The sequence below is a fragment of the Podarcis cretensis genome (assembly GCF_951804945.1).
Source record: "Podarcis cretensis genome assembly, chromosome: 10".
Lineage (NCBI taxonomy): Eukaryota > Metazoa > Chordata > Lepidosauria > Squamata > Lacertidae > Podarcis > Podarcis cretensis.
Window position 1 is genome coordinate 43,915,543 of NC_137179.1, and position 23,897 is coordinate 43,939,439.

General features: G+C 40.6%; 2 protein-coding genes across 3 annotated transcripts; both read right to left on the minus strand.

Moving 5' to 3' along the window:
* Positions 1-1,199: 1,199 nt before the first annotated feature.
* LOC307225734 (glioma pathogenesis-related protein 1-like) lies at positions 1,200-9,801 on the minus strand. Its single transcript, XM_079993827.1, has 6 exons — positions 9,488-9,801; positions 7,010-7,255; positions 5,768-5,886; positions 2,510-2,598; positions 1,826-1,858; positions 1,200-1,735 (listed from the first exon to the last, which is right to left on the minus strand). Exons 1-6 carry the CDS (start codon positions 9,656-9,658, stop codon positions 1,581-1,583), a joined length of 813 nt encoding a protein of 270 aa, XP_079849953.1. The 5' UTR covers positions 9,659-9,801; the 3' UTR covers positions 1,200-1,580.
* A 6,502-nt stretch (positions 9,802-16,303) lies between these two features.
* Positions 16,304-23,873, minus strand: LOC307225735 (GLIPR1-like protein 1). 2 transcript variants are annotated; one of them, XM_079993829.1, is made up of 6 exons: positions 23,619-23,873; positions 22,162-22,407; positions 18,832-18,884; positions 17,304-17,392; positions 16,817-16,849; positions 16,304-16,731 (listed from the first exon to the last, which is right to left on the minus strand). In XM_079993829.1, the coding sequence occupies exons 1-6, from the start codon at positions 23,799-23,801 to the stop codon at positions 16,577-16,579; spliced, it is 759 nt and encodes a 252-aa protein (XP_079849955.1). In that variant the 5' UTR covers positions 23,802-23,873; the 3' UTR covers positions 16,304-16,576. The 2 variants fall into 2 exon arrangements, with proteins under 2 accessions (XP_079849955.1, XP_079849954.1); XM_079993828.1 differs by lacking the exon at positions 18,832-18,884 and adding an exon at positions 19,620-19,726 and having other exon boundaries at positions 16,315-16,731; positions 23,619-23,871.
* Between the last annotated feature and the right edge of the window lie 24 nt (positions 23,874-23,897).

Genomic DNA, 23,897 nt, shown 5'->3' on the forward strand with positions numbered 1-23,897 from the left:
CTCTTGTCCAGATAGGCTTGGCTTTTTTATTGTGGAAGTTCCCCTGATGTACCAGGCAGATAGGGACAGAGGGACAGTGGCAGGCAGGTGGGGGGAGGCATTCTTATTAACAATGACACCACTCTGCTTTCTTTTCAGCACAAATCCATTCCTTTGAATATTCACTGTGTTCACTTTGCTTACAGTGCAATCCCTACCCCCAGATACACCATTTGAGATGGCCCCAGAGTAACTTCTTAAACAGACTGGGGGAAAGCCCAGTTGGTGTAAATTAAGCCAGTGTAAATAACATTGGTATAGGCAAAAAAAGGGCCATAGGTGGGGAGTGAGGGCCAAACAAAGTTGCACTGCTTCCAAACTCCCTGAGTTCACTGGTCTCGTCTACACAGCTTGATATAAAATACACCACCAGGTTTAACTAAATTCACTACAGGAGTAAATAGAAGGGTAGAAGATGAAAGTTCACCTTGCCTCCCTGGCCACATACATTCTGGTCAGAAGCAGTTAGGATACAGCTGAACATACACAGGAGATACACTAGCAAATCTACCTAGTAAGGATTGCTCTGTAAAGCTGCAGTTTATACACAATTACTTGAGAGTAAATCTTGATTGTTAGCACAACTCACATCTGAGTAAACACATGGACACGGAGGCTATTTTTTGACTGTAGTTGTAAGATGGGTTCATAGAAATGATATAGTCATATGCACAGTTTCCTGATACATGAGCAGGTTGTAGTATCTCTGAAGCCTTAATTTTCCCCAGATATAGGACGTAAGGCTGGTACTCATGTAAAAACTGTGGACGATTCTCTGCCATATAGATGGCTAATCTTAGGCTAATCACACACACTAAACCTCATAAAGAGAGAAATGAAGGGCTCTTTCAAACTGTTGCTATTTTTGAGTGGGATCTAATCACATACCAGAAAATTCAGGTTAAGTGATTAAAGTTGATTTGATGGTCTTCCCAGCAAATCAACTTTAACCACCTAACCTTTGTGATAAATAAAGGAATGACACGGGACAGTGCAGTGGAAAGTGCTCACAGGATAAGAACGTAAAAAGTTGGGAAAAACTTTATATGGAACATGTTAAGCCAGATGGACCACTTTGTGACATTGTATCACATCAGTATTCATTCATTCATTGCATCCTGTTAATCATGCAAAATAAATAATACAATAAATAAATAAACTTCTTTTAATATGCTTAGCCTTTATTTTCACTTAATGTTGAACATGGCATACTAGATATGGCCATGGATAGCATTCAGCTAAGCTTTACTCAGAATAAATCCATTAAAATTAATGAAACTAACTTAATCATGTTCATTAACTTAAATGAGTCTACTCTGAGTAAAACACAGTTGAACACCACTCCATATATTCTACTTACACTAATGTATTCTAGTTTTAAAAGTATTTACAACTCATTAATATGCAACAAGTAACTTTTTACAAGTTCAGAAAAATTGAAGTATCGTAGAAACAAACCAAATCTCCTTTTAAAATATAAAATGCAGGAAAATATTCTTATAAATATTAGTTATATTCAAGTTATATACGCCTATCAAAAATTATGCTTTATAACCTAAACCTGGATAACGGAGTTTTAAGTAATAAACAGCTGCAAAAGCTAGAAACATTAATAATGGTCTTAAAATTGCAACTGCAATGCAGGATTCATCACATATAATCCGGGATTCAAAGGGTGGATACCATCGTGAATAGCCTATTTTAAAAAAGATAAAAGCATTCTTATGAAATGTGAGTTTTGTTCTTGAAGTAAATTTAAACTATAATACAGATATATAATACATACGTATGCTGTTTTCTTTCTCACGTTCAGGATTTCCTGGAAGAGAGAATAGTTATAACAAATGAAGAAAGACTTTAAAATAGGATAACTGTAATGCACTTGTTCTGCAAATGCCTTTGAAGACTATTGAAGACTGTTCAGAAACTGAAGCTACTTCAGAATTCAGCAGCCTGATTATTGATAGGCCTAAGACAAACCAGTCATATAACACTGGTTCTGACAGGGCCACATTGGCTACCTTACGTTTTGAAGCTCAATTTATACTGTTGGCTTTGACCTGTAACTGCTTAGGACCCCAAATGGCAGGAGTCTGGGCCCTGTCCTGGAGAAGCACTACCACTGCCAAGGACCCATGCAATTGGTAAAGGACAACTGGCCCCACACAAGGAGACTAGCTTTGCCCTGATCACCTTTCCTCAGCACTACATAACTGGACTGACCTGCTGCCTACCTCCCATGGAAAGGACTCACACGCCTTTGCACATGACTTTTGTCTTCTGGGTTTCTGCTGCTGTTATTCTGTCTCTCACAGCTACAATAAACCTACCATTAAAATTATGGACTCGTCATTTCTTCGTCAGAGGGCAAACTTAGCAGGGGATCAAATACTTTCCCCCCTCACTGTATGTGATGGTTGATATCATCATCTTTTCCATGACTGTTTGCATCATTTAATTCTATACTTACTGCAGAGTTTCTTTTGACAAGTGTCTCCTTTTGGGCACTGGCTACATGGAGCTCCAGCTTTATAAGGACGAACTCCTGCATAGTTGCCCCTAAAGAATAAAATATTACATAGCGTTATGTATTCAGTACACAAAGTGCACAAAACTAAAAATGAAAATGCAAGCTACTGGATATGTAATAAAAGGTTTTAGATGTAATGAATCAGTTGTCTAGGTCTGGGGGCTAAATGCAGACCTCCAGGCCTATCTGGTACTTGGAACTCCCCCAATGTTGCATTCTCTCTTCTCACCAGCCCTGCACTGCACTCTCAAATGTTTTTGCCTGTCTGTAATGTGTTCATGACGTGGGTGGCGCTGTGGGTAAAACCTCAGCGCCTAGGACTTGCCGATCGCATGGTCAGCGGTTTGAATACCCGCGGCGGGGTGCGCTCCCGTCGCTCGGTCCCAGCGCCTGCCAACCTAGCAGTTTGAAAGCACCCCCGTGTGCAAGTAGATAAATAGGGACCGCTTACCAGTGGGAAGGTAAACGGCGTTTCCGTGTGCTGCGCTGGCTTGCCAGATGCAGCTTGTCATGCTGGCCACGTGACCTGGAAGTGTCTGCGGACAGTGCTGGCTCCCGGCCTCTAGAGTGAGATGAGCGCACAACCCTAGAGTCTGTCAAGACTGGCCCGTACAGGCAGGGGTACCTTTACCTTTAATGTGTTCATGAACTATGATCCTGCTTCTTATTTATCTGGATGGTGAAGGGTGTGTGTGTACAGAGCACAGAAATCTGACTTTTGTTATGGATGGAAGCCTGTGTGGCACAAAGGTCACATCCATTCTTCTTCCTATTTCCTAGTTGCCCCTGAAAAACAGTTTCAGGATGTAATAATGTATTCAGTACATAAATTAAACTGAAGATCAAAATGTTTTGTGCTTTCTATTGGTTCCAGCAAGTTGCAAATCATTCCAGGTGCTATTATCCAGGCAATGCTAGTCTGTGTATCATCATGATAATCCATGGAACTGACCTTGTACAGTGGTACCTCGGGTTACAGACGCTTCAGGTTACAGATGCTTCAGGTTACAGACTCCGCTAACCCAGAAATAGTACCTTGGGTTAAGAACTTTGCTTCAGGATGAGAACAGAAATTGCGTGGTGTCGACACGGCATCAGCGGGAGGCTCCATTAACTAAAGTGGTACCTCATTTAAGAACAGTTTCAGGTTAAGAACGGACCTCCAGAACAAATAAAGTTCTTAACCCGAGGTACCACTGTACTGGTATTTTATGTCCTGCAGCTACCTGACCCCTGTAATTATTTGTTTTCAAATTAATATTATTTATACAGTGGTACGTCTGGATACGAACTTAATTCGTTCCGGAGGTCCGTTCTTATACTGAAACTGTTCTTAACATGAGGCTCCGTTAGTGAAAGTGTGTCTCCTGCGTGCGCACGTGTGCCTCTGGTACACGATTTCCACACGCATCCCGGGGCAAAGTTCGCATCTGGGAGCAAGTACTTCCAGATTAGCACAGCTCATAACCCGATGCGTGCGCAACCAGAAGCGTTCGTATCCGGAGGTACCACTGTATTTCTGTTAACTGGAGAACATTTACTTTCTATGTTACTAACAAACAATATTTTGTTTAGGGAATCACAGAGCCGTAGCTAGGTGATCTTGCGCCCCTGGCAGATTGCGCCCCCTAGCCACAGACAAATTAGCTCTTCTTTCCGCCTCTCCTCCAACCCCCCCCCCCCATTCTATTCACCCTCTATTTAAAACCTTTTCTTATGAGGCAATAAACAATATTTTAATTTATAGACCTCACTACCCACTAGCTACGGCCTTGGCTCTTCAGTCAGTTAACAAAATTATACTGATAATTTTTGAAACTGTTCTGCAACTAAGAACTGATAGCTCCTAGCTCAGGTAGAGGTTTTTTAAATATTTGTTGTTGTTTAGTGGTTTAGTCGTGTCAATATACTGGTGCTTTATTACAACATTCTGTTTCCCCCACCTTTAGTTTTTAGCTTTTATGCATGTAAAATGATACTCTTACTACACCTAATTTTACTTTTTTGTACAAGAAGTGTGTTTGAAGAAATTTAATTTTAAACCGAAGTCCTACATGCTCCACTGTTTTGACCACTCCTCAAGTGTTTAGAATTTTGTTTTTTCTCCATAATAATTGAGGTGCTTTTACAAGAGGGTCCCCAACACTTTAAAAAGTGGGGTAATGGCAGCTCTTTGTATTCATATTCTAATACTGAGATCTTGAGAAGATGTCTGTACTTCTAATATACAAGACATCACCATTAAGATATATATACAAGACATCTCCAGCCCTGCCCCCAGCTGCTCTCCACCCCCTGGTGCTGGAGCATGAAGTTCTGCCACTGCTTCCCAGACGGATGAAGCGGCAGCATGTTATATGAGATTCTATGTAAGAATAAAGTGCTGCATCAGGACTAAACTATTCTAACTAACAGGACTAAACTGTTGTAGCTTCATATAGTTAATGAGGGCTAACTAGCTGAGGCAACTCTGGAAGGAAAGACAAATTCAGTGTTACAAAGTAAAAACGGTGATAATTTTGTGCGCAACCAATTGATGCACGATCACCAATGCGTGGGTCCTTTTGGATCAGGAAAAGGGTGAAGCAGGCTTATACATGCTCTACCAAAGTGCATGGGGGCCAGGAACAAAACCCCTGTGCAAAATGGTCGCTGCCTCTCTCTCTCTCCCGCCCCCATATATAAGATGCCAGGTGTTTTTGGGGACTCCAAATTTAGAAAACACCCCTCAGCACTACCCATGTATAAGACAACCCCCAATTTTAAACCTAATTTTTGGGTAAAAAAACCAAGTCTTAGAAAAATACGGTAAATTGAGTATAATGCCGCCTATTATGCAGCCTACCGTAATTTGCAATATTGTTTATTGTATACAACTGTACATTATTTAAGTTCAAGATACAGGTGGGACAGAACTAAAGCTATTTCTGATCATTTTCTTGTTTTCCTAACTGTTTTGAGAACTTTTTACCGTTCTTGATATTTTAGTTCACAGAATATAATGTTTAAAATTGTAAAGGCTGAAAAGCATAGCTGTTAAGTTTTCTGGTTGCTTTTCAATTAAAAAATAATCGAAATGTAAATTAGCTTACAAAATCCAAAATTAATACATTCAGTTTCAAACAGGCATACAGTTTGGTGTTTTATGATTACTAAGTGTAACACAAGTTTAGATCGCTTTAAAATTTGTTAACTTACGGTGGACCATAAGTACAAACGAAATATGAAAAATTCTTGGTTTTGGCTCCTTTGCTATTAGTTGACGCAGGACAGTGAACAATAGCACAGCCAATCTTATAAGTATTAGCCCAAACAACCTGCAAAAAACATGTTTGATTATACAATATAAAGTCCAAGCTTCGTTCAACAATATCATTTATTACATTCATTTTTTTCTCCAGATTTTGCTCTCCCTCCCTCCACTTTTATTGGCATTTAGCTAAAGGCACATTTATACCTTAGATTAATATTCAAGTATCCTATTCTGTACTCCTAAAGTTTTCAAAAAGGCATCTCCCAGCGCTACCTGGAGATGCTGGGGACTGAACCTGAGACCTTCTGCATGCAAAGCAAGTGCTCTACCACAGGGCACACACCACAATGATCAAATAGGGCCCTAGGGTCCCTCAATCACGGGGCCAAGGTGATGCATGTTATATACAGTGGTACCTTGGTTTGCAACCATTTTGGATTATAACCGTTTTGGATTACAACCGTTTTGTATTACAACAACGTCAAACCCGGAAGTGCGTATCCCTTTTTTTGGATTACAACCAATTTTTTTGGGGGGGGGGAGGCCCCATTGGCGAAATTGCTAGCCTTGGGTTACAACCTGTTTTGGTTTACAACCGGACCTCCGGAACGGATTATGGTTGTAAACCAAGGTACCACTGTATATGCATGTGTGTGTGTTAAAATTTTCGACAATAAAAGACATGCCAGCCCCGACAAATAACAAAAATAATAATAGAAAAACACCAGATTCTCCCCAATAAGTATCCCAACTTTTTGTCCCATATTTAAGTCTTATTGTATCTGACATAATTGAAACTAAACAGAAGTGGGCTACAAACAAAACTCAATGCCCTTCCTTTTCTTAGTAAAAACTCTGCTGTTATGTATATGCCCTGTAACATTTAGTGCTAGTAGCTCAGTTTTTACAAATCTTACAACCATCAGCAATACATGTTAACTTAATATCGGAACTGAAATAAAGTAAAGGTTTGTTTTGTCAGTTGCCTCTAAATTAATTGTAAACACTCCATATACTTTATAACTAAGTATCCTTGATAATAACAGAATGCAATTATTCCTTCACAGTTTATGATCACAGAGCAACTACAATATTTACTTCATACTTTTATTGTCTGAAATAATTAAAGTTATTGCATTTTGCTTCAAATTCTGTGGACTATGTAAGCAGAGAAGAGAAGAACTTACCTGAGTATAATGACCACAAACACGTGTACATTTGTGGGTTTTGTAGGTGTAGTATATTACCTCGTCATAAAAATCTTCAATAGGGCCAGCAGGATCAAATGGGTATTTATAGCCAGTTACAGCCCATATATTTTCTCCAAAAGGCCTAAATTTAGGATCAGGGTGGACCATATCAGTTGGATTATGCATAATAATGCATTTTTGTGCCCATGCTCTAGCTATTCTAGCCAAAGCTAGATCAAATGTCTGCAAAATATAAAAAATTATGACATTATCACAACATTATACATGTATAGTAAACGTGCTGATAATACATCTTGAGTTCTAGCAAGTATTTCTTCAGAAATATTTATTTGCATCAAGCTGTTGAATGATGAAATTCTATACGTCTACTCAGAAGAAAGCCCCATTGAGTTCAAGGGAATCTACCCACAAGCATGGGTATAGCCAGAATTTGTGTTGGGACAGGCTTCATGTTGGGGGGCAGAGCCTCAGTTACGGTAAGTATTTTATTGCTTTTCTTGATGGGGGGGGGGGGGAACACAGCGAATTGTATAGGAACTAAAATGTCAAAGAAACTGAATGAATTAAAATACATTTTCATTACTTTCATGCTGTTATTTAGAGGAATGTGTGGCCAAAAGGAAACTGATTGTTGAAACTACAGAAAACTTAGTCTTTATGTTCATGCTGAAATACTGTCAAGAAAAAATGATTTTCAGTTCTTACTAGAGAAACTGCAAATATGGGATCCTCTACAACTGGAGTGTGTCATTCAAATTAAAAATCTATATTAATAATGAATAGGTCTGGGTAAAAACAATCAAGAGATGCAAAACAAGTGGCTGCCTTAGATAATCAACAATTTAAACAAATACTCCCAAAGGTGGAAGTGATTCAGACTATTTTTTTTTGTTTTGATTTGGTCATTTTAAAACAATAAAATAATGAATTAATTTTATATTCCACTTAATGAACAGTCTGGACTTTCTTTACAGAAGGAAAAATATGTAAAGTTATTGATATAAGAAAAAGCATATATATTGTTTGAAAGAAATGCATATAAAGAAAGCCAAAGAAAAGCATCTAGAACTATACTCATATTTGGTGCAATAAAAGAGAGGGTTGCAGTTATAGTAAAAATCATAACATCCTATTAAAGAATTATAAAAAGGATAGGTTTCTTCTTCTTCTCTGATCCTTCACTCTTTTTGTCACATAAACAGTTATTTGAAATACTAACAAGATGACTTAATCAGTTACAAGTAAGCAACCTATTCTTAGTTTCTGTGGGTAACCCCCCTGTGGGTAACAAGCTACTGTAACTTAGATGCAGGACAGGTGATAGTCAGTCTTAGCTCAACCTAAAAAAGCCACTAGTCAGGGTTCAATTTATGAAGGGATTGAGTTCTGGAATCAATTAAACCCTGGAAAATGTAATCATCACCCAGGAACCTGAAGGCAATATTTATTTATTTAAGGAAGGCACGCCATGACCCACCTCATAGAGAATCGGGGCCTGAGCCCTGGTACTTCTATACTTAAACATTATTTTAAATAAAGCATTACACACTTAGCAGCCGTAAATATAACTGCTAGGTCTTTTAAGAGCCAACAAGTTTTCCTCATTCGACTATGTAAAAATTATGTCTATGGTTCAGAAGCAAGACATGAGGTGTAACTCTAAATGGACAGAAAACCCTAAAAAAGAGAAAAGATTGCCGTCATCAAGGTATTTAGTAAACCAAGGCTGGTCTGTTATTCTGTAATCTGTGGCAAAAAAACCCCAGCCATTCACAAAGGCTTCTCCCATGGGAGTAGCCAGGATTTATGGGGGGGGGGGGGGGAGAGAGAGACAGGTTTCATATACCCTTTTAAAATATGGCTCTTTTCTGAGACAGGGTGTTATTAGGGTGTTGTTTTTATTCTGATTATATATGTTGTGATCTTTTCTATGAACCGCCCTGAGACCTCTGGGTATAGGGTGGCATATAAACTCTAATAATAATAATAATAATAATAATAATAATAATAATAAATAATAATATGGGGGGCCAGAACTTCAGCTAGTCAGCTATTTTTATTGATTTACAGTGGTACCTCGGGTTACATACGCTTCAGGTTACACACATCTAACTCAGAAATAGTGCTTCAGGTTAAGAACTTTGCTTCAGGGTGAGAACAGAAATCGCGCAGCGGCAGCAGGAGGCCCCATTAGCTAAAGTGGTGCTTCGGGTTAAGAACGGTTTCAGGTTAAGAACGGACCTCCGGAACGAATTAAGTACTTAACCTGAGGTACCACTGTACTTGATTTAGAGGGGCAGTTTCCCCTTGCCCCCCTTGGCGAAGCCTTCTCCCAGCACCCCCACAGCAACCAAGACCGGCTGCCTGAGGCAGGGGCATATGACAGGCGCAGCTTCTCCCCCAACACTCCCCGCCCTCGGCTCCCTTTCCTGCTTCCACCCCGCGGACACACACCATGTACAGCATGTTGGAAGCGGGGGGATTGACCCCGCTGCGGTAGTTGTTGTGGATGTCGAGATACTGGTTGATGAAGGTCCTGTTCCTGATGCTGGGGAAGCGGCGCCCGCTCGCGACCTCCAAGGCGACGAGCGCCAGCGCCACCCGCGGCCACCACAGCAAACCCATGGCTTGCTTGGGAAAAAAGCGCGCGTCGGGCGGCGGCGCGCGCAGCAAGCATAGCTGCCCTCTAACGGTCTCCGCCGCCGCCGCCGCCGCCTCCTGCTCCCTGCGCAGCGGGCCGCTCAAACTGCAGGAGACGGTGAGGAGAATGGATGATTAAACGGCTAGAACTTTGCGCGCGCACTGCCTGCGTTCTCGCGCCACTTTTAGTGCGCGCGTGGCCCACGGTTCTTCCTCCTCTCCCGCCCCCGCCCGTTCTAAGTCCGTTACTGTATGCATCCCTGCCATATCCAGAGCGCGCTGACTTGCATCAGCGCCACAAGGTGGGGCAGCCCCACTAGGAAGCGTCCGGGAAACACAGGAAGGAGGCTATGAGGTCATAGAATCGTAGAATTGTAGAGTAGGAAGTGGAAGGGACCCCTAGAAGTCATCTAGTCCAACCCCCTGCAATGCCCGTTTGGGTGCAGCGACATCTAACTTTGTTTAGGGGAGGAGTTCCGCTTGGTTCCCAGGCACTTTGGCAAGCGGTCTGAGGAGAAGCGGGTGTCTGCGATGAGTATTTTTATTTTTTATAAAACCCTTACTGTTGGGAAAAGCGCAGTTGGACATCTCATCTGAGTGCTGCTGCTATTATTATTATTATTATTATTATTATTTAATTAATTAATAATTGTTGTTAAACCAAACCCGGGAGACAGGTCAAGACAGCAAAGGCTTCGAGTCAGAATCCAACCTTGGGCTCGGAAAGGATCCCTGAAAGTGTGAAAGCCCATTTCATCTGTGCCCGTTTTCTCCAGGGACACTAGGATGGAAGCGGGGTGGAACTACATTAAAGTCTGTAAATCACAATTTGTTTATTCCGCTGAGAAGGCAAGACTTGTGGTATGATCCAGGGCTGGATTTAGGTTTGATGAGGCCCTAAGCTACTGAAGGAAATGGGGCCCTTTATAGGTCCAGCTGTCCTTTGTCAACAACAAATTGTCGCTGTTTTTTTGTGTTGAATATATTCTATATGGGACGCGGGTGGCGCTGTGGGTAAAACCTCAGCGCCTAGGGCTTCCCGATCGCATGGTCAGCAGTTCGAATCCCCGCGGCGCGGTGAGCTCCCGTCGTTCGGTCCCAGCTTCTGCCCACCTAGCAGTTCGAAAGCACCCCTAAGTGCAAGTAGGTACCGCTTTATAGCGGGAAGGTAAACGGCGTTTCCGTGTGCTGCGCTGGTGCTGGCTCGCCAGAGCAGCTTCGTCACGCTAGCCACATGAACCGGAAGTGTCCTCAGACAGCGCTGGCCCCCGGCCTCTTAAGTGAGATGGGCGCACAACCCTAGAGTCGGACACGACTGGGCCGTACGGGCAGGGGTACCTTTACCTTTTACTATATTCTATATGGTAATTTATGGACCTAATAGGTATCTAAAGCCATTTGCACAAAACAAAGTATGTATTTTATCAAAGTAATTGTTGAACTGAAATACAATTAAGTATATTGACGAGAACCTGCTCGCCATCCGTAAATAATCAGTCTCACGCCAAGATGGGTTGAAGAAGTCTGGCCGCAGCTCTCTCTAGAAGCTGCTGGAGCACAGCCTTTATTGTGTGTCCACGAAAAGATACAAATTCAAGGAGAGAGCTTTGCCTCAGTCAGCAGATAAAAGACAATACAATACATTAGTCTCATGTTCTCACACCAGACCACGTATTTGATCAGGCTATGCTTACGTAGGCCAATCATTGGATGGCATGAGCTCTCCACGCGTTGATCATGCTTCCAAGCAATGCTTTCTGCTATGAAATCATCCTTGCAATAATGAACTTTTGCCCATGCTCTTATGGACAAATGACCATATTCCCACAGTATATTAATAGTATATTAATAGTGAAATAGAATTAAGAAGTATATTAATACTGAAATAATTATTAAGCTCTAACTATGTAGGTTATATTTTATTTGTTTTTCATCTTATATTTTGGAAATGTACATCCAGTTTTTTTTTCCTTTAATTTTTTTGGGGCCCCCAAGAGAGTGGGGCCTTAACTATAGCTTGTTTAGCTTATACGTAAATCCAGCACTGGTATGATCCCAGCAAAGGTGGCACCTGTGTGATCTGTATGTACCACAGTATATTCTGTGAATAAAGGGCAATGGGTGAAGCAGGACATCTATGTCATAGAGCAGTGCAAACCCAACCCCCTGCAACTATTCATAACAAATCCCAGTTTACCCAAACTGAATTTAAACCACTTATATTTGATTTCACAGTGCTCAAATAATTTTACTTAGTAGTAATCTCTGTAAATTCCTTTTGCGTTATTGAAAATAATAGAATATTGCTTACAAAAAAGATTTAAGGTAATGTTCCTTCTCTTTCTTTTACCTAGACCGGAAAAAATAAGGAAATTGACTCTGTTGAAAGATGAGCTCCAGGTTTCTTCCTCAACAGCAGTCATTTCATCTGGCTATCAGAGAGGAGGAAAGATGGGATTGGGGGACCCCTCCAATGGCTGAGCTGACAAACCATAAACTTTTGGCTTTTTCTCTCCTTTAGGATACTCTTAGAACCATATTTGTCACTTGGCACAGGTGCACTTGTTGTCTAGGAGAGCCTTTTATCAACTTCAGCAGCATGTAGACATAAATTTTGACTTCCCTTCACCTATATGTGGCTTCCTTTGTTTCTTTTCTTCTTTTCGCTGTTATCAGTATTATTTTTGACTATCTCATCTTATACCCATTTCTTCTTAATTTTTTACTCTATAAGTTTCATTCATTGCATATTGATATATTAATACCAGAACAATGTTTTTTGATGTATTCCCTCATGCAAGTCCACTCTATTAGTTTTTGGTCTGACTGGCCTCTTACCACTGCTGTAAGTCTTACTGATTCTATATATTCACAAAATCTTATTTGCCATTCTCTTATTGAGGGAGTTTTATCTCCCTTCCAATTTCTTGCTATAATCATTCTGGCTGCAGTGGTTGCATATAAGAAAACTTTTTTCCTAGCGGCAGGAAAGTCAGTCGATATAATTCCCAAGACGTATACCTCTGGGGGTTTTTTACATGCTGTTTTAAGCATTTTTTAAAGTTCCTCTTGAATGTCACTCCAAAATTGTTTAATATCTCTGTTTGGTTCCTATCTCTGTTTTGCATCTCCAGCACAAATTAGATTTTGATTTATTTTTGCCAATTTGACTGGGGTTAAGTACCATTGATATATCATTTTCATTATATCTTCTCTGATTGTGACGCAGGCTGTGAATTTGATACATTTCCATAATTTCTCCCATTGGTCTAATCGAATCATGTGGCCTATGTCTCTGGCCCACTTACCGTAATCATAACTTCCTTCAGCTCTTCTTTTTTTAAATCCCATTCTAATAATAGATTATACATTTTGGATAATATCTTTTAAGGATTTTTTAATAACTCTGTTTGTAGTTTTGATTCTTCTTTGCCAAATCCGGTAATTTTATCCTGCTTGAATAGGTGGTCAATTTGATAATATTGTAGCCATGTGTTACAATATTGGCCAAGTTCTTCATATGATCTTAACCTTAATTGGCCTTGATCTTCTTTTACTAATTGCTGATATGTGACCCATTTGCCTTCCGTATTTTTCTTTTTAACAGGTAATACCTCTAATAGTGATATCCACCATGGTGTTTTGGGCTCTAACAATCTCCGATGTCTTTCCCAGACTTTATATAACGACCTTCTGATAACATGATTTAAAAATTCTTTATAGTACGCTAAATAGGCATGCCAGCCAAATCTATTGTTCCATCCCTCCAGATCCAAAACAACTATGTTTTCTAGCATGATCCATTCTCTGATCCAGCACAAACATGCAGCTTCATAATAAGTTCTCCAATCAGGGAGCCCAAACTTACCTCTTTCTTTCTTATCTGTTAATAATTTGTATTTAATAAGTAGCTTTCTGCCTTGCCATATAAATTTCGTCAAGTCCGATTTCCATTTGTTGAAGTATTTGACTTTTTTTCCCCATTTGTTGAAGTATTTGACTTTTTTTACTATTTCTAGGCCAAATTTTCTTACTATTTCTGTTTTCTCCTGATTTCCCGTATCTAACCCTATTCCTTTTGTGACATGTATTTTAGATTGTAAGCCTGAGGGCAGGGACTGTCTTATTGACATATGTAAGCCATTCTGGGAGCCTTTTTGGCGACGAGTAAAACAATGATTTAAATAATTTATAAATTATAACATTAAAACTGGTTTGCAGAAAGCTGAAACAAAGTAGCTGCAAAAGCATGTTTTGTGTGTTTTTGTGCACCAAAGTGAGCTTGAAAAAAATGAAATAATATTTCTATTTCTCTCCAATAATAGAAAATAAAGTCTCCCAACCCCAAAGCCTATGGTTTTACAAAAACTATAGCAACTTGCATTTTCATATTTACTCTTTCTGATTTGCAATTGAAGTATAGATTGTTTTAATTCAAGATGGATAAAACAGACTTCTAAAATCTGGTTAATTGGTACAGCAAACTGCACTTGCCTATTTACAAATATTTCAAATGCGCCAGGTAATTTTTATAACTGTATCAAAATATTAACTTTAAAACTGTTCAAGTATACAGTTTTTATCAAATCTAAAATTATGTTTTGCAATAGGTGATACCTTGATTGCTCTGGATTATCAACTTCTGGCTTTCTTTGTGCTACCCCAACAGATACAAACTACAGTATTAAGCAGTGTGAAGTAGAAACGAATGAGGGTTATGCAAGGATTCTCAAAAAGCTGCAGAACAGATAGCAAACAGCAGTCAACCTCACAAGTGTCCAGGAAAAATGGCTGAGGAAAAGATAACAAACTGGAAACTATACCAGTTCTATTTCCTAAAAGTACTATGCTAAGACAAGGCCTACTAGGGAAAGCAATATATATAGAAAGAAGCACTATCTGGAGGAGATATATATATCTATATATATATAGAGAGAGAGAGAGAGAGATTCCATTATTTAATACTGTATACTGCTTTCATAAATAGCATACTGCTTTGATTCAAAGAACAAAATCAACACAGTAGAGACAAATTCCCATAGGTGGATCAGCTATACCAGATTTTCAAAATCCTACTGGATGGGAGAGAAAGACCACATCTAGTAATCAGTATCACACAGAACCTCATGCACATTTCCATGTGGAAAACTTTCTGCAAATTTATGTGCACAGCCTTCTTTTTAAAGCTGCTTACTCAGTCTCTAGAGTCTGAGCATCCAGCCACTTGTTCAGTGTCTGTTGGTGAACTGTTTTCTCCACCAGGGAAATGCATAATAAAATATTTTTAAAGAGGAAGGACAACATGGAACAGTTCAAAGATATTTCACGCTTTCACTTCACTTTATATACATGCCTGATTTTGTATAGCTCTTTCAAAACATACATGCAGTTCTGAAACTACTATATACTCAGTTCCACTCATAAAAAGAATTTAAGGCTTACAACCTAAGATATGGTTACCATATTTTTTTCAATGAATCTGGGGACACTTTTTTTTTTTTTGAAGCTAAGTAGCAACAGGGAGTCAGTAGTGGGGATGGTGAGGCAAAATACCCTGGGCCCAAGCACACATGCATATTGTATAAAGGTGCAAAGCCCTTTTTTCACACCCTGTGAAACAAAAATGCACAAGTTTTTAAAAAACTGGGCAATGGTGTGCCGCCTGCCCGTGACTCCCAAGCCTTCCCTGATCTCCTGCCCCCTTTGTTTTGACAGATCAGCGGAGTCTCGGGAGTTGAGGGCGGGTGGCCGTTGCCCAGTTTTTAAAAAACTGCGCATTTATGTTTTGCAGGGTGCGAAAGAAGGTCTTTGCACCTTGCCTGGCAGAGAAACCGCACCCCTTGCGCCCCTCCTGGGCAACGGCGGTCCGCCTGCGACTCCTGAGCCTCCCCCGATCTGTCAAAACAAAGGGGGAAGGGGGCAGGAGATCTGTACCACCAGACGTCCCCGGTTCACCTTTGGCAGTGGGGGTGGCAGCGAGCAGCTCGTGAAGCCAGCCAGAGCCAACTGCGCTACCAGACTGGCTGCAGGCTGCTGAGGCTGTTGCTGCCACGTTTCCCGGGGTCAGATTTGCAAATTTGGGGACATTCCAGGGACGGAATCTGTCCAGGACAGATTTGTAAATCTGGGGACGTCTGGTAACCCTAACCTAAGACAGCCAGCAGTCTGGATGCAGAATCATAATACTAAAGTCAGAGAGATCCATGGAACCATGTAAGCCTTATTGTGAAAGTTTGTGAAAGTTTCATATTTTGTTGTTAGAACCACTTAATTTTTCTTTTTTGTATAAATCTCTTCAATAATAAATACCTTTCTTAAAAATCATTAATAGCTTAAAAATCAAACAAACTTTATCTTTGTGCGCACCCATTCCATTGTGTAATTTTATCATTAACTTATTATAGCAGAAACAAAACCTGGCTAGCTAACAATCACAGGACTCAGCTACTTAGCAATAATAACTGTCTCAAGCTTCTATTCCACAGCATTTTTAAAAAATCATATTAAATTTATAAAAGCATGTATAAAACTAAAGTAGAACACTAAAAATTGTCGGTTTGTGATTTTGGAAGAAGAAAAAAGGACTCGTCAAATAATTAAGCTCATTTTAATATGCTCGATCTTTATTTTTTACACGATATTTAACATACAAGATATGACCATATATTTTATATTATATTAATATCTTACAGATTTAAAAATTTTCACAATGAATCAATATGAAACAGAACTTTTTACAATTTTGAAAAAAACAACAAAATGTGATATGAAGCAAAAAAAACAAGCCAAATTTAGTTTTACAATATAAAACACAAGAAAATAATATTAGCATTTGTGTTAATGTGCTCTGTTAGCTAAGATACTCAAAGAAAATGGCTGTGTGTTTTATGTGCATATTGGAGATTAATGTTTTAAATTTAAACCTGGATAACGTAATTTTAAGTAGTAAACAACTGCAAATGCTACAAACATTAATAATGGCCTTAAAACTGCAACAGCAATACAGGATTCATCACAGGTAATGTGGAAATCATACGGTGGATTCCATCGTTTATAACCTATATTTTAAAAAAAGAAGGTAATTTTTACTGAATGTGAATTTTGCTCTAAATTTAAACAACAAAATAAAAATGTAATACATACTCTCACTCCTTTCTTTATCACGTTCAGAATTTCCTGGAAAAGAGAGAAAATAAGTATAACAAGCAAAAGAAAGCTTTAAAAATGTTACTATTTTACCTTGGGTTTATTTATTTTTCCGTCATATAATGGAAGAGTATTTCCTCGGGTTACATACACTTCAGGTTACATACGCTTCAGCTTACAGACTCTGCTAACCCAGAAATAGTACCTCGGGTTAAGTACTTTGCTTCAGGATCAGAACAGAAATCGTGCAGTGGTGACGCAGCAGGAGGCCCCATTAGCTAAAGTGGTGTTTCAGGTTAAGAACAGACCTCCAGAATGAATTAAGTACTTAACCCAAGGTACCACTATACTGTATTTGTAGTTTTTAAAGGTACGCTGCAAGTCACTTATTTCCCCCCCCCCCCCGCCCGATGTGTTAAGCAATATAGAAATTATCTAAATAAATACATTTTTAAAAAATATGATAGTTTATCATCACACTTACTACAGAGTTGATTTTGACAAGTGTCTCCTCCTGGGCACTCGCTACATGAAGATCCTTTTTTATAAGGACGAACTCCCCGGTAATTGCCCCTAAAGAACAAAATATTATGTAACATTATGTATTCAGTACACAAAGCTAAATTGAAAATTAAAATGCAAGCTACTGGTCATATAATTAAAGATTTTAGATGTAACGAATAAGTTGTCTAGGTCTGGGGCCAAAGGCAGCCTTCCAGGCCTCTCCATCTGGTCCTTGAAATTTTCCAAGGGCCTCATCAGCCCTACCTCTGCACTCTTGAATTATTTTTCTGGCTGTAATGAGTCCTTGAACTGTGATCATGCCTCTTACTTATGGTGATGGGTTTTTGTCTGGCTTTTGTCTGGATGGAAGCCTACTGTACAAAGCTAAAAGTCACATCCATTATTCTTACTATTTTTGTCTCTGGCCCTACCCATCACTGTCATGCAGTTCCTGTAAAATTGTCTGAGAGGGAATGCAGTCCTAGGTATAAAGGCATCAACACACAAGACTAAATATCACAGTGGAGTATATTGAGCTGGAAGAGGTGACAAGTCTTTGAATGTGAAAGAATGGATATAGAAACTGACTTACACAGAATAGAGCTGCCAAATATATTTAGGTATTATGCCTAGTTCAGACACACCATTGCCTTTGGTCACTACAATTTGGATCTCATACAGAGAATACTGTGGTCCAAGTCACCCTGGTAACAGTGCTCAAATGAGTGGTCTTACATTGTGAAGTTATTTAAGTTACCTTATCACCTTTCACACTATTCACTTCAACACTCTTGCAAGGGTCAGCCAGCTATAGAAACTATAGCTATAGAAATGAGTGGTCTTACATTGTGAAGTTATTTAAGTTACCTTATCAACATTCACACTATTCACTTGAACACTCTGCAAGGGTCAGCCAGCTATAGAAACACCCGTGCTTGAACAAAGGTTAAAGCTTTCCGAAATAATCTTAAGGAAACAGATGTAAGGGATCGATTCTTTCATTTGATCAGAGATACAAATGACTTGTGTTCGATGCTGTAAATGTCCTGACAGACATGTCTCAAAATTGTACTTTTGTGTTATAAAAATCAACGGTAGCAATAAATAAAAGCAAGACATTTATATCTGTAAACAATTGTGGAAAGGTTGTGGGTGGCAAACACCACTTAGATATCCTGATAAGATAGTGCTGGAAAGGAGTGTGTGGTGCACGTTGGCACAAATGATGTGGCAAAATGTAGTCATGAGGTCCTGGCAGCAAAATTTTTATTGCTAGGTGGGAAAACCAGGCCCTTCAAGATAGATTTCTTTCAAATGCTTCCTATTCCTTGCACAGGGCCAGCTAGACAGGTGGATTTGCAGTGGTGGATTTGTTAATGTTTCAGGACAAGCCAGACATGCTTAAAAAGGGACCACTCTAACCAGAATGGAAGCAGGCAGTTGGCATTTAAAATCAAAAGGCTGACTGACCAGTTTTTATAAGGAATATCCAGTTCAGGACAGCTCACCTCCCAGGAATGATGAAAAACTTTATCAATGTCCAAATGGGAATGGACTGGAGCTAGGAATTGTACAGGGGAAGTACAGGGGAACATGATAGCAATTCAGAGGCCAAAGAACATTAGAGCAAAATGCAGATGTCAAAGACATTTGTAGAGAGACACCATGTATAAAGTATGTATATACTAATGCTGGAAGGCTCTGACTTCAGAGGGCTGTCAGCACAATCTAGCTGATGTCCTGCACAATGACGCCTGCTGAATTTTATGTCCCAACCTCCTATTTGTGGTAGCAGTGCTACTCCTGTCTTCTTTTCACCTGCAGGCCCCATTTCTCCTACACTCCTCCTACCAGCTGTTCTATTTTTTTAGTGTTTAAAAGCATTCTTTGCTGCCATGATAGTAGTGGCAGCAGTAATGGTTTCTCCACCACCACCTTTTTACCCTCAAAAAGGGTAAAAAGAGGGTCTTTTGCAGAATCTCTGACCATTCATTATATATATATTGGCAAAGGGTCCATGAAGTAGGAGTTACTGAAGTCACAAAAATAACCCTTGCAATGATAACCCTTGCATTTGGTTTCACATTTGTTGTTCGCAGATGATTTGAAACCCCTGGTGAAAAGTCCCTCTCCCCAAAAAAAGATGTTTGATGTCATATGTACTGTCCTGTGATAGCAGCGGAGGGGAAGCTCCACCTAACAGGCCTGATTTCCTTCAAATCACCTGTAGCTGCCCATCACATGAATTTTAGACTGCTGAGTGTCAACACAATCTCTTTAGCATTTGTTAACTTACGCTGGAGCATAATTGCACACGAAATGCAAAACATTTATCTCTCCATCTGTTGCTCGAGAGCAGTAAACAATAGCACAGCCAACCTTGTAAGAATCAGCCCAAACAACCTGGAAAGGATATGTTTTATTATATAAGATAAAGGTACAAGTTGTGTTAATAGTTACCATTTCTAACAATCAGCTTCTCTCCACATTCCTGCCCTCACTTGGCATTTGGCTACAGGCATCTTTATATTATATAAGAATTCAAAGCTTATATTCAAGTACCCTAATCTGGTTGGTCACTGTGAAAATGCTTAACTAGATGGACCACGGGTGTTTGTCTTATGTTCTTAAAATATATATGTAAAACATATTCCGAATAGGATTCCTCACAAGAAAAGGGAAAAGCTGACAGTTATGATGTAAAATGGCGTATGATTTCTGCTCATCTTGAGCGATGGAAATATAGTATCTAAAATTACAGTAAATATTCATTGCGTGGACAGGCGGAGTCCCCAGATCCCGAGTGGTCCCCCCCGTCATGTGGAATAACGACTCTAGACAACGTGCTATGGGATTAAATTGGCCACAACTTTATTAAGTTTCAAATGTGGGTAGACCTTGGCTCAGGCATTGGGCGTTCTCCCTCCCTAGTCCCCAGCCGGGGACCTAGGGAGCATCAGGGTTATCCAGTGTGTGTGTGGGGGATGGGCCGGCTCTGGAGAACATATGTTCAAGCAGAGATAGCCGCCCCCGTTACGCCGCCGCAGGGGAGAGCAATGACGACCTTTCGGCGTACGGCCAAAGCCTCCCTTCAAAAACCCCTTTAACGGGGAACCCTGGTATCGCCGCTGCAAAGAGGAAGATGGACTAAAGGATTCCGCCCAAGGCCTGATACCGCCAAAGTTGTGACGTTTTGCTACGGGAAAGGCGAAACCTGCCAATGCAGGGAAATTCCTTTCCGGCCCTTTAACAGCGACCTTATCGTAGCAGCGCCCGCATACCTGTGGAGAAAGGTTAACCTGCAAAACCTATGAAGAAAAGATAACCTGCAAAAGAAGGCATTAACTGAGGGTGGGTAGGGTGGGAGAAGCTCTGGAGCCAAGTGAGGATTAACAATTAAGATCCACCCTCTATTGTGTGGGCAGGTAATCCCTCCCCCTACCTGGCCTGGTTTCCCTGGCAACGCTTCCCCCAGGTGGGATTGGACAACTCACTGGGGTTAGGCGGGGACCTCCAGGTATCCCACCTGAGGGAAGGCAAAGCCTATGCTGATGGGGCCACTCCAGATCCAGGGCTGCACGCGTCCCCGCAAAGGGCGAAAATTACAGTAAATATTCATTGCTCATTCATTGCTCAAGGTGAGCAACTGTGTTGATCATTGCCTGTGCCAGGGAAATATGTAACCAAAATATTTGTGAGTATAAAATAATGGTTCTCCAATATAAAGCAACAGAACACTATCCCCAATTGAATATTTAATTATTATTGATTTTGATGCAATTGATAGAGGATGCTACAAACTCAGTATGTTGTGTTACAAAGAGACATTTGTTAGGAAATATCATGCCCTACCAAACTTCAACAGATCCACACACTAACTTTTAATGCTTTGTTTTAGAATAATAACATGGCTATTGAATAAAACACCTTTGGGCTTCTAGGCCTATTTGTCAGTAATTTGTGCTGATAGCTTAGCAATTATTTCTACTGAATTTGGGTTGTTACAGTTGTTAATCAGTATTATCAAACTGCTTTGTGCAACTTTAACAAACAAGGGGTACAAAAGTACTACAAACAAATGTTTAATATTTATTTTGGAGTTGTTTGTCTGCTGTGTGTCATGACCAAGGGGATCATTTCTTTGTAAATTATACCTTTGTTGCTTTTTGTATGGGTAAACTACACACCTGCAAAGAGCAGAACAGGACATTAAAAGAAGGGTTGTCTTAAGACAATTTGCCTTTAATTCTCATGGTAAGAACTTGCCATGCATAAGCCCTGCAACACATAGTGTTGGCCCATTGCTAGTAGCTCAGAGTTTTTATAGATGTTAGAACTTCTAGCAATTCAAAATACCCCACAGAACTGAAACTGAAGTGGGGACCTTTTTCTGAAAGTTGTCAATTAATTAATTTCAAGCATTCAATGCATTTTATAAGTAAGCAGTTTCTATTGTGATGGTAGGAATATGATTATTTCACAAAGTATGATTACAGAGGTCACTTCCAGATGGCCTGTTTAATGAATGTTCAATCTGATTTGTTTGAAGATTTGATAGTGTTGGCTATTTAATTAGCATTCATCCTGATTTATTTGTGGAGAGATTATTAGACAGCATTGTGTGAAGCAAATGTTATGCCTCACTTTCCAGGGCATTTCCCCATCACTTTTCTGACTGCAAAAAGGCCAAACTTAACTTTAATTGCACAGCTTGAATTTGCCAGGATGTGACTGAATCACATCAAAATATGACAGTCTGGAAGCATCCAGAGTCTCAAATTACTCAAGTTCTTTAAGTTTTGATTAAAATTTTCTAAGCAGATGAGGATGAAACTTACCTGAGTATAATGACCACATACTTTGGAACATGTGTGGTTATCGTAGGTATAGTATTGTACTTCACTGTTAAATGCATTAATGGCAGCAGCAGCATTAAATGGTTGGCTGGAGGCAGATCCCCGCCATATATTTTCTCCAAATGGCTGATATTTAGTTTCAGGGTGGACTTTTCTGTTTGGATTATGTCCAAAAATGCATTTCCGTCCCCAAGCTCTCGCTATTTTCGCTAAACCTAGATCAAAACTCTACAAAACAGAAAAGTATCATGCACGGAGCTTTTAATAACATTTCCCACTTCTAGTAAATTAATGGGTAACACGTCTTCAGTCTCACTAAAACAAACAAGTTCTGCCCCCTTTTAACTGTTTAGTTATGTTTTTAGAAGGTTTTATTGAATGTGCTTAATTGGTTTTAATGTTAGTCACTTTGCCTTTCCTTTATGATCTTATCCCTCACACTGGTAGATCTTTTACTTAAATATTAGTCACTGGCACTAGTAAGTAGAATAACTGCCAGGCTTTTAAAGAACCAACTATCTACTGTATTCTCATTCTACCATGTGAATTACGCATACAGCTTTCAGAGGCGGGTCAAAGGGCGTTAACGCCAAAAGAAAAGAAAACCACCAGTCTTTGAGAAAAAATTCTCAGAAAACCACCAGTCTTTGAGAAAAAATTCTCAGCCTCGAGCTGCTGCGGTTACTTCGCAATCTGAGGCAGAAAACCTCACCAAGGGCCTTCATCCCTTTCCAGATATAACCACCACAATGTAAAGGTAAAGGTAAAGGTACCCCTGCCCGTACGGCCCAGTCTTGACAGACTCTGGGGTTGTGCGCCCATCTCACTTAAGAGGCCAGGGGCCAGCGCTGTCCGGAGACACTTCCGGGTCACGTGGCCAGCGTGACATTGCTGCTCTGGCGAGCCAGAGTCGCACACGGAAACGCCGTTTACCTTCCCGCTGGTAAGCGGTCCCTATTTATCTACTTGCACCCGGAGGTGCTTTCGAACTGCTAGGTTGGCAGGCGCTGGGACCGAGCAGCGGGAGCGCACCCCGCCGCAGGGATTCGAACCGCCGACCTTTCGATCAGCAAGCCCTAGGCGCTGAGGCTTTAACCCACAGCACCACCTGCGTCCCCTAACCACCACAATGAGCTGCACCTAACCACCTAAATTCGCCCCCTATCCCAAAATCACCACAATGACTGGACCTAATGGTCAGGGGTCCCTTTACCTTTTAAGGTGCTACTGGAAGGAATTTCTTTGTTGTTCTGCCTGAGACCGTCATCTTACAATGCCCAAAGGCGTGTCCTGAAGGATCTGCCTTTTTAAAGCGTAGGCAAGGAGCCCTCCGAAAGAAAAGGTGGCGGCGGGTTCAATGGGAAGCTCCTTCTCCTAAGCGCCCAGCTGGAAGCGAGGGCTCTCCTTTCCTCCTCCCACCCCGCGCCCGGGACACCCACCATGTACAGCATGTTGGAAGCGGGGGGCTGGACTTCGCTGCGGTGCTTGTTGTGCGCGTTGATATACTCGTCGATGAAGGTCTTGTTGGTAATTTTGGGATAGACTGCGAATTTCTGGGCGCCGCGCACGCCCTCGACGGCGAGCAGCCCCAGCACGACGGCGCACGGCCAGAAGCGCCTCATGGCTGCGGCGCCGAGTTAGGGACGCGCGCGGAGAGACCGTTGCTCCCTAACGGCCTCAGGCGGCGCTACCACCTCCCGCCCTCGCACCGAACTCCC

What these genes read in the sequence shown, in the direction of transcription:
- LOC307225734 (XM_079993827.1), bottom strand. Translation starts at nt 9,658, where the DNA reads ATGGGTTTGCTGTGGTGGCCGCGGGTGGCGCTGGCGCTCGTCGCCTTG. An exon ending in TTTGTGGTCATTATACTCAG is followed by an intron (nt 5,887 to 7,009) that starts GTAAGTTCTTCT and finishes TGTTTTTTGCAG; the next exon opens with GTTGTTTGGGCTAATACTTA. An exon ending in GTTTGTACTTATGGTCCACC is followed by an intron (nt 2,599 to 5,767) that starts GTAAGTTAACAA and finishes TTTATTCTTTAG; the next exon opens with GGGCAACTATGCAGGAGTTC.
- LOC307225735 (XM_079993828.1), bottom strand. Translation starts at nt 23,801, where the DNA reads ATGAGGCGCTTCTGGCCGTGCGCCGTCGTGCTGGGGCTGCTCGCCGTC. An exon ending in TTGTCAAAATCAACTCTGTA is followed by an intron (nt 16,850 to 17,303) that starts GTAAGTGTGATG and finishes TCTCTTTTCCAG; the next exon opens with GAAATTCTGAACGTGATAAA. An exon ending in TGATAAAGAAAGGAGTGAGA is followed by an intron (nt 16,732 to 16,816) that starts GTATGTATTACA and finishes TTTAAAATATAG; the next exon opens with GTTATAAACGATGGAATCCA.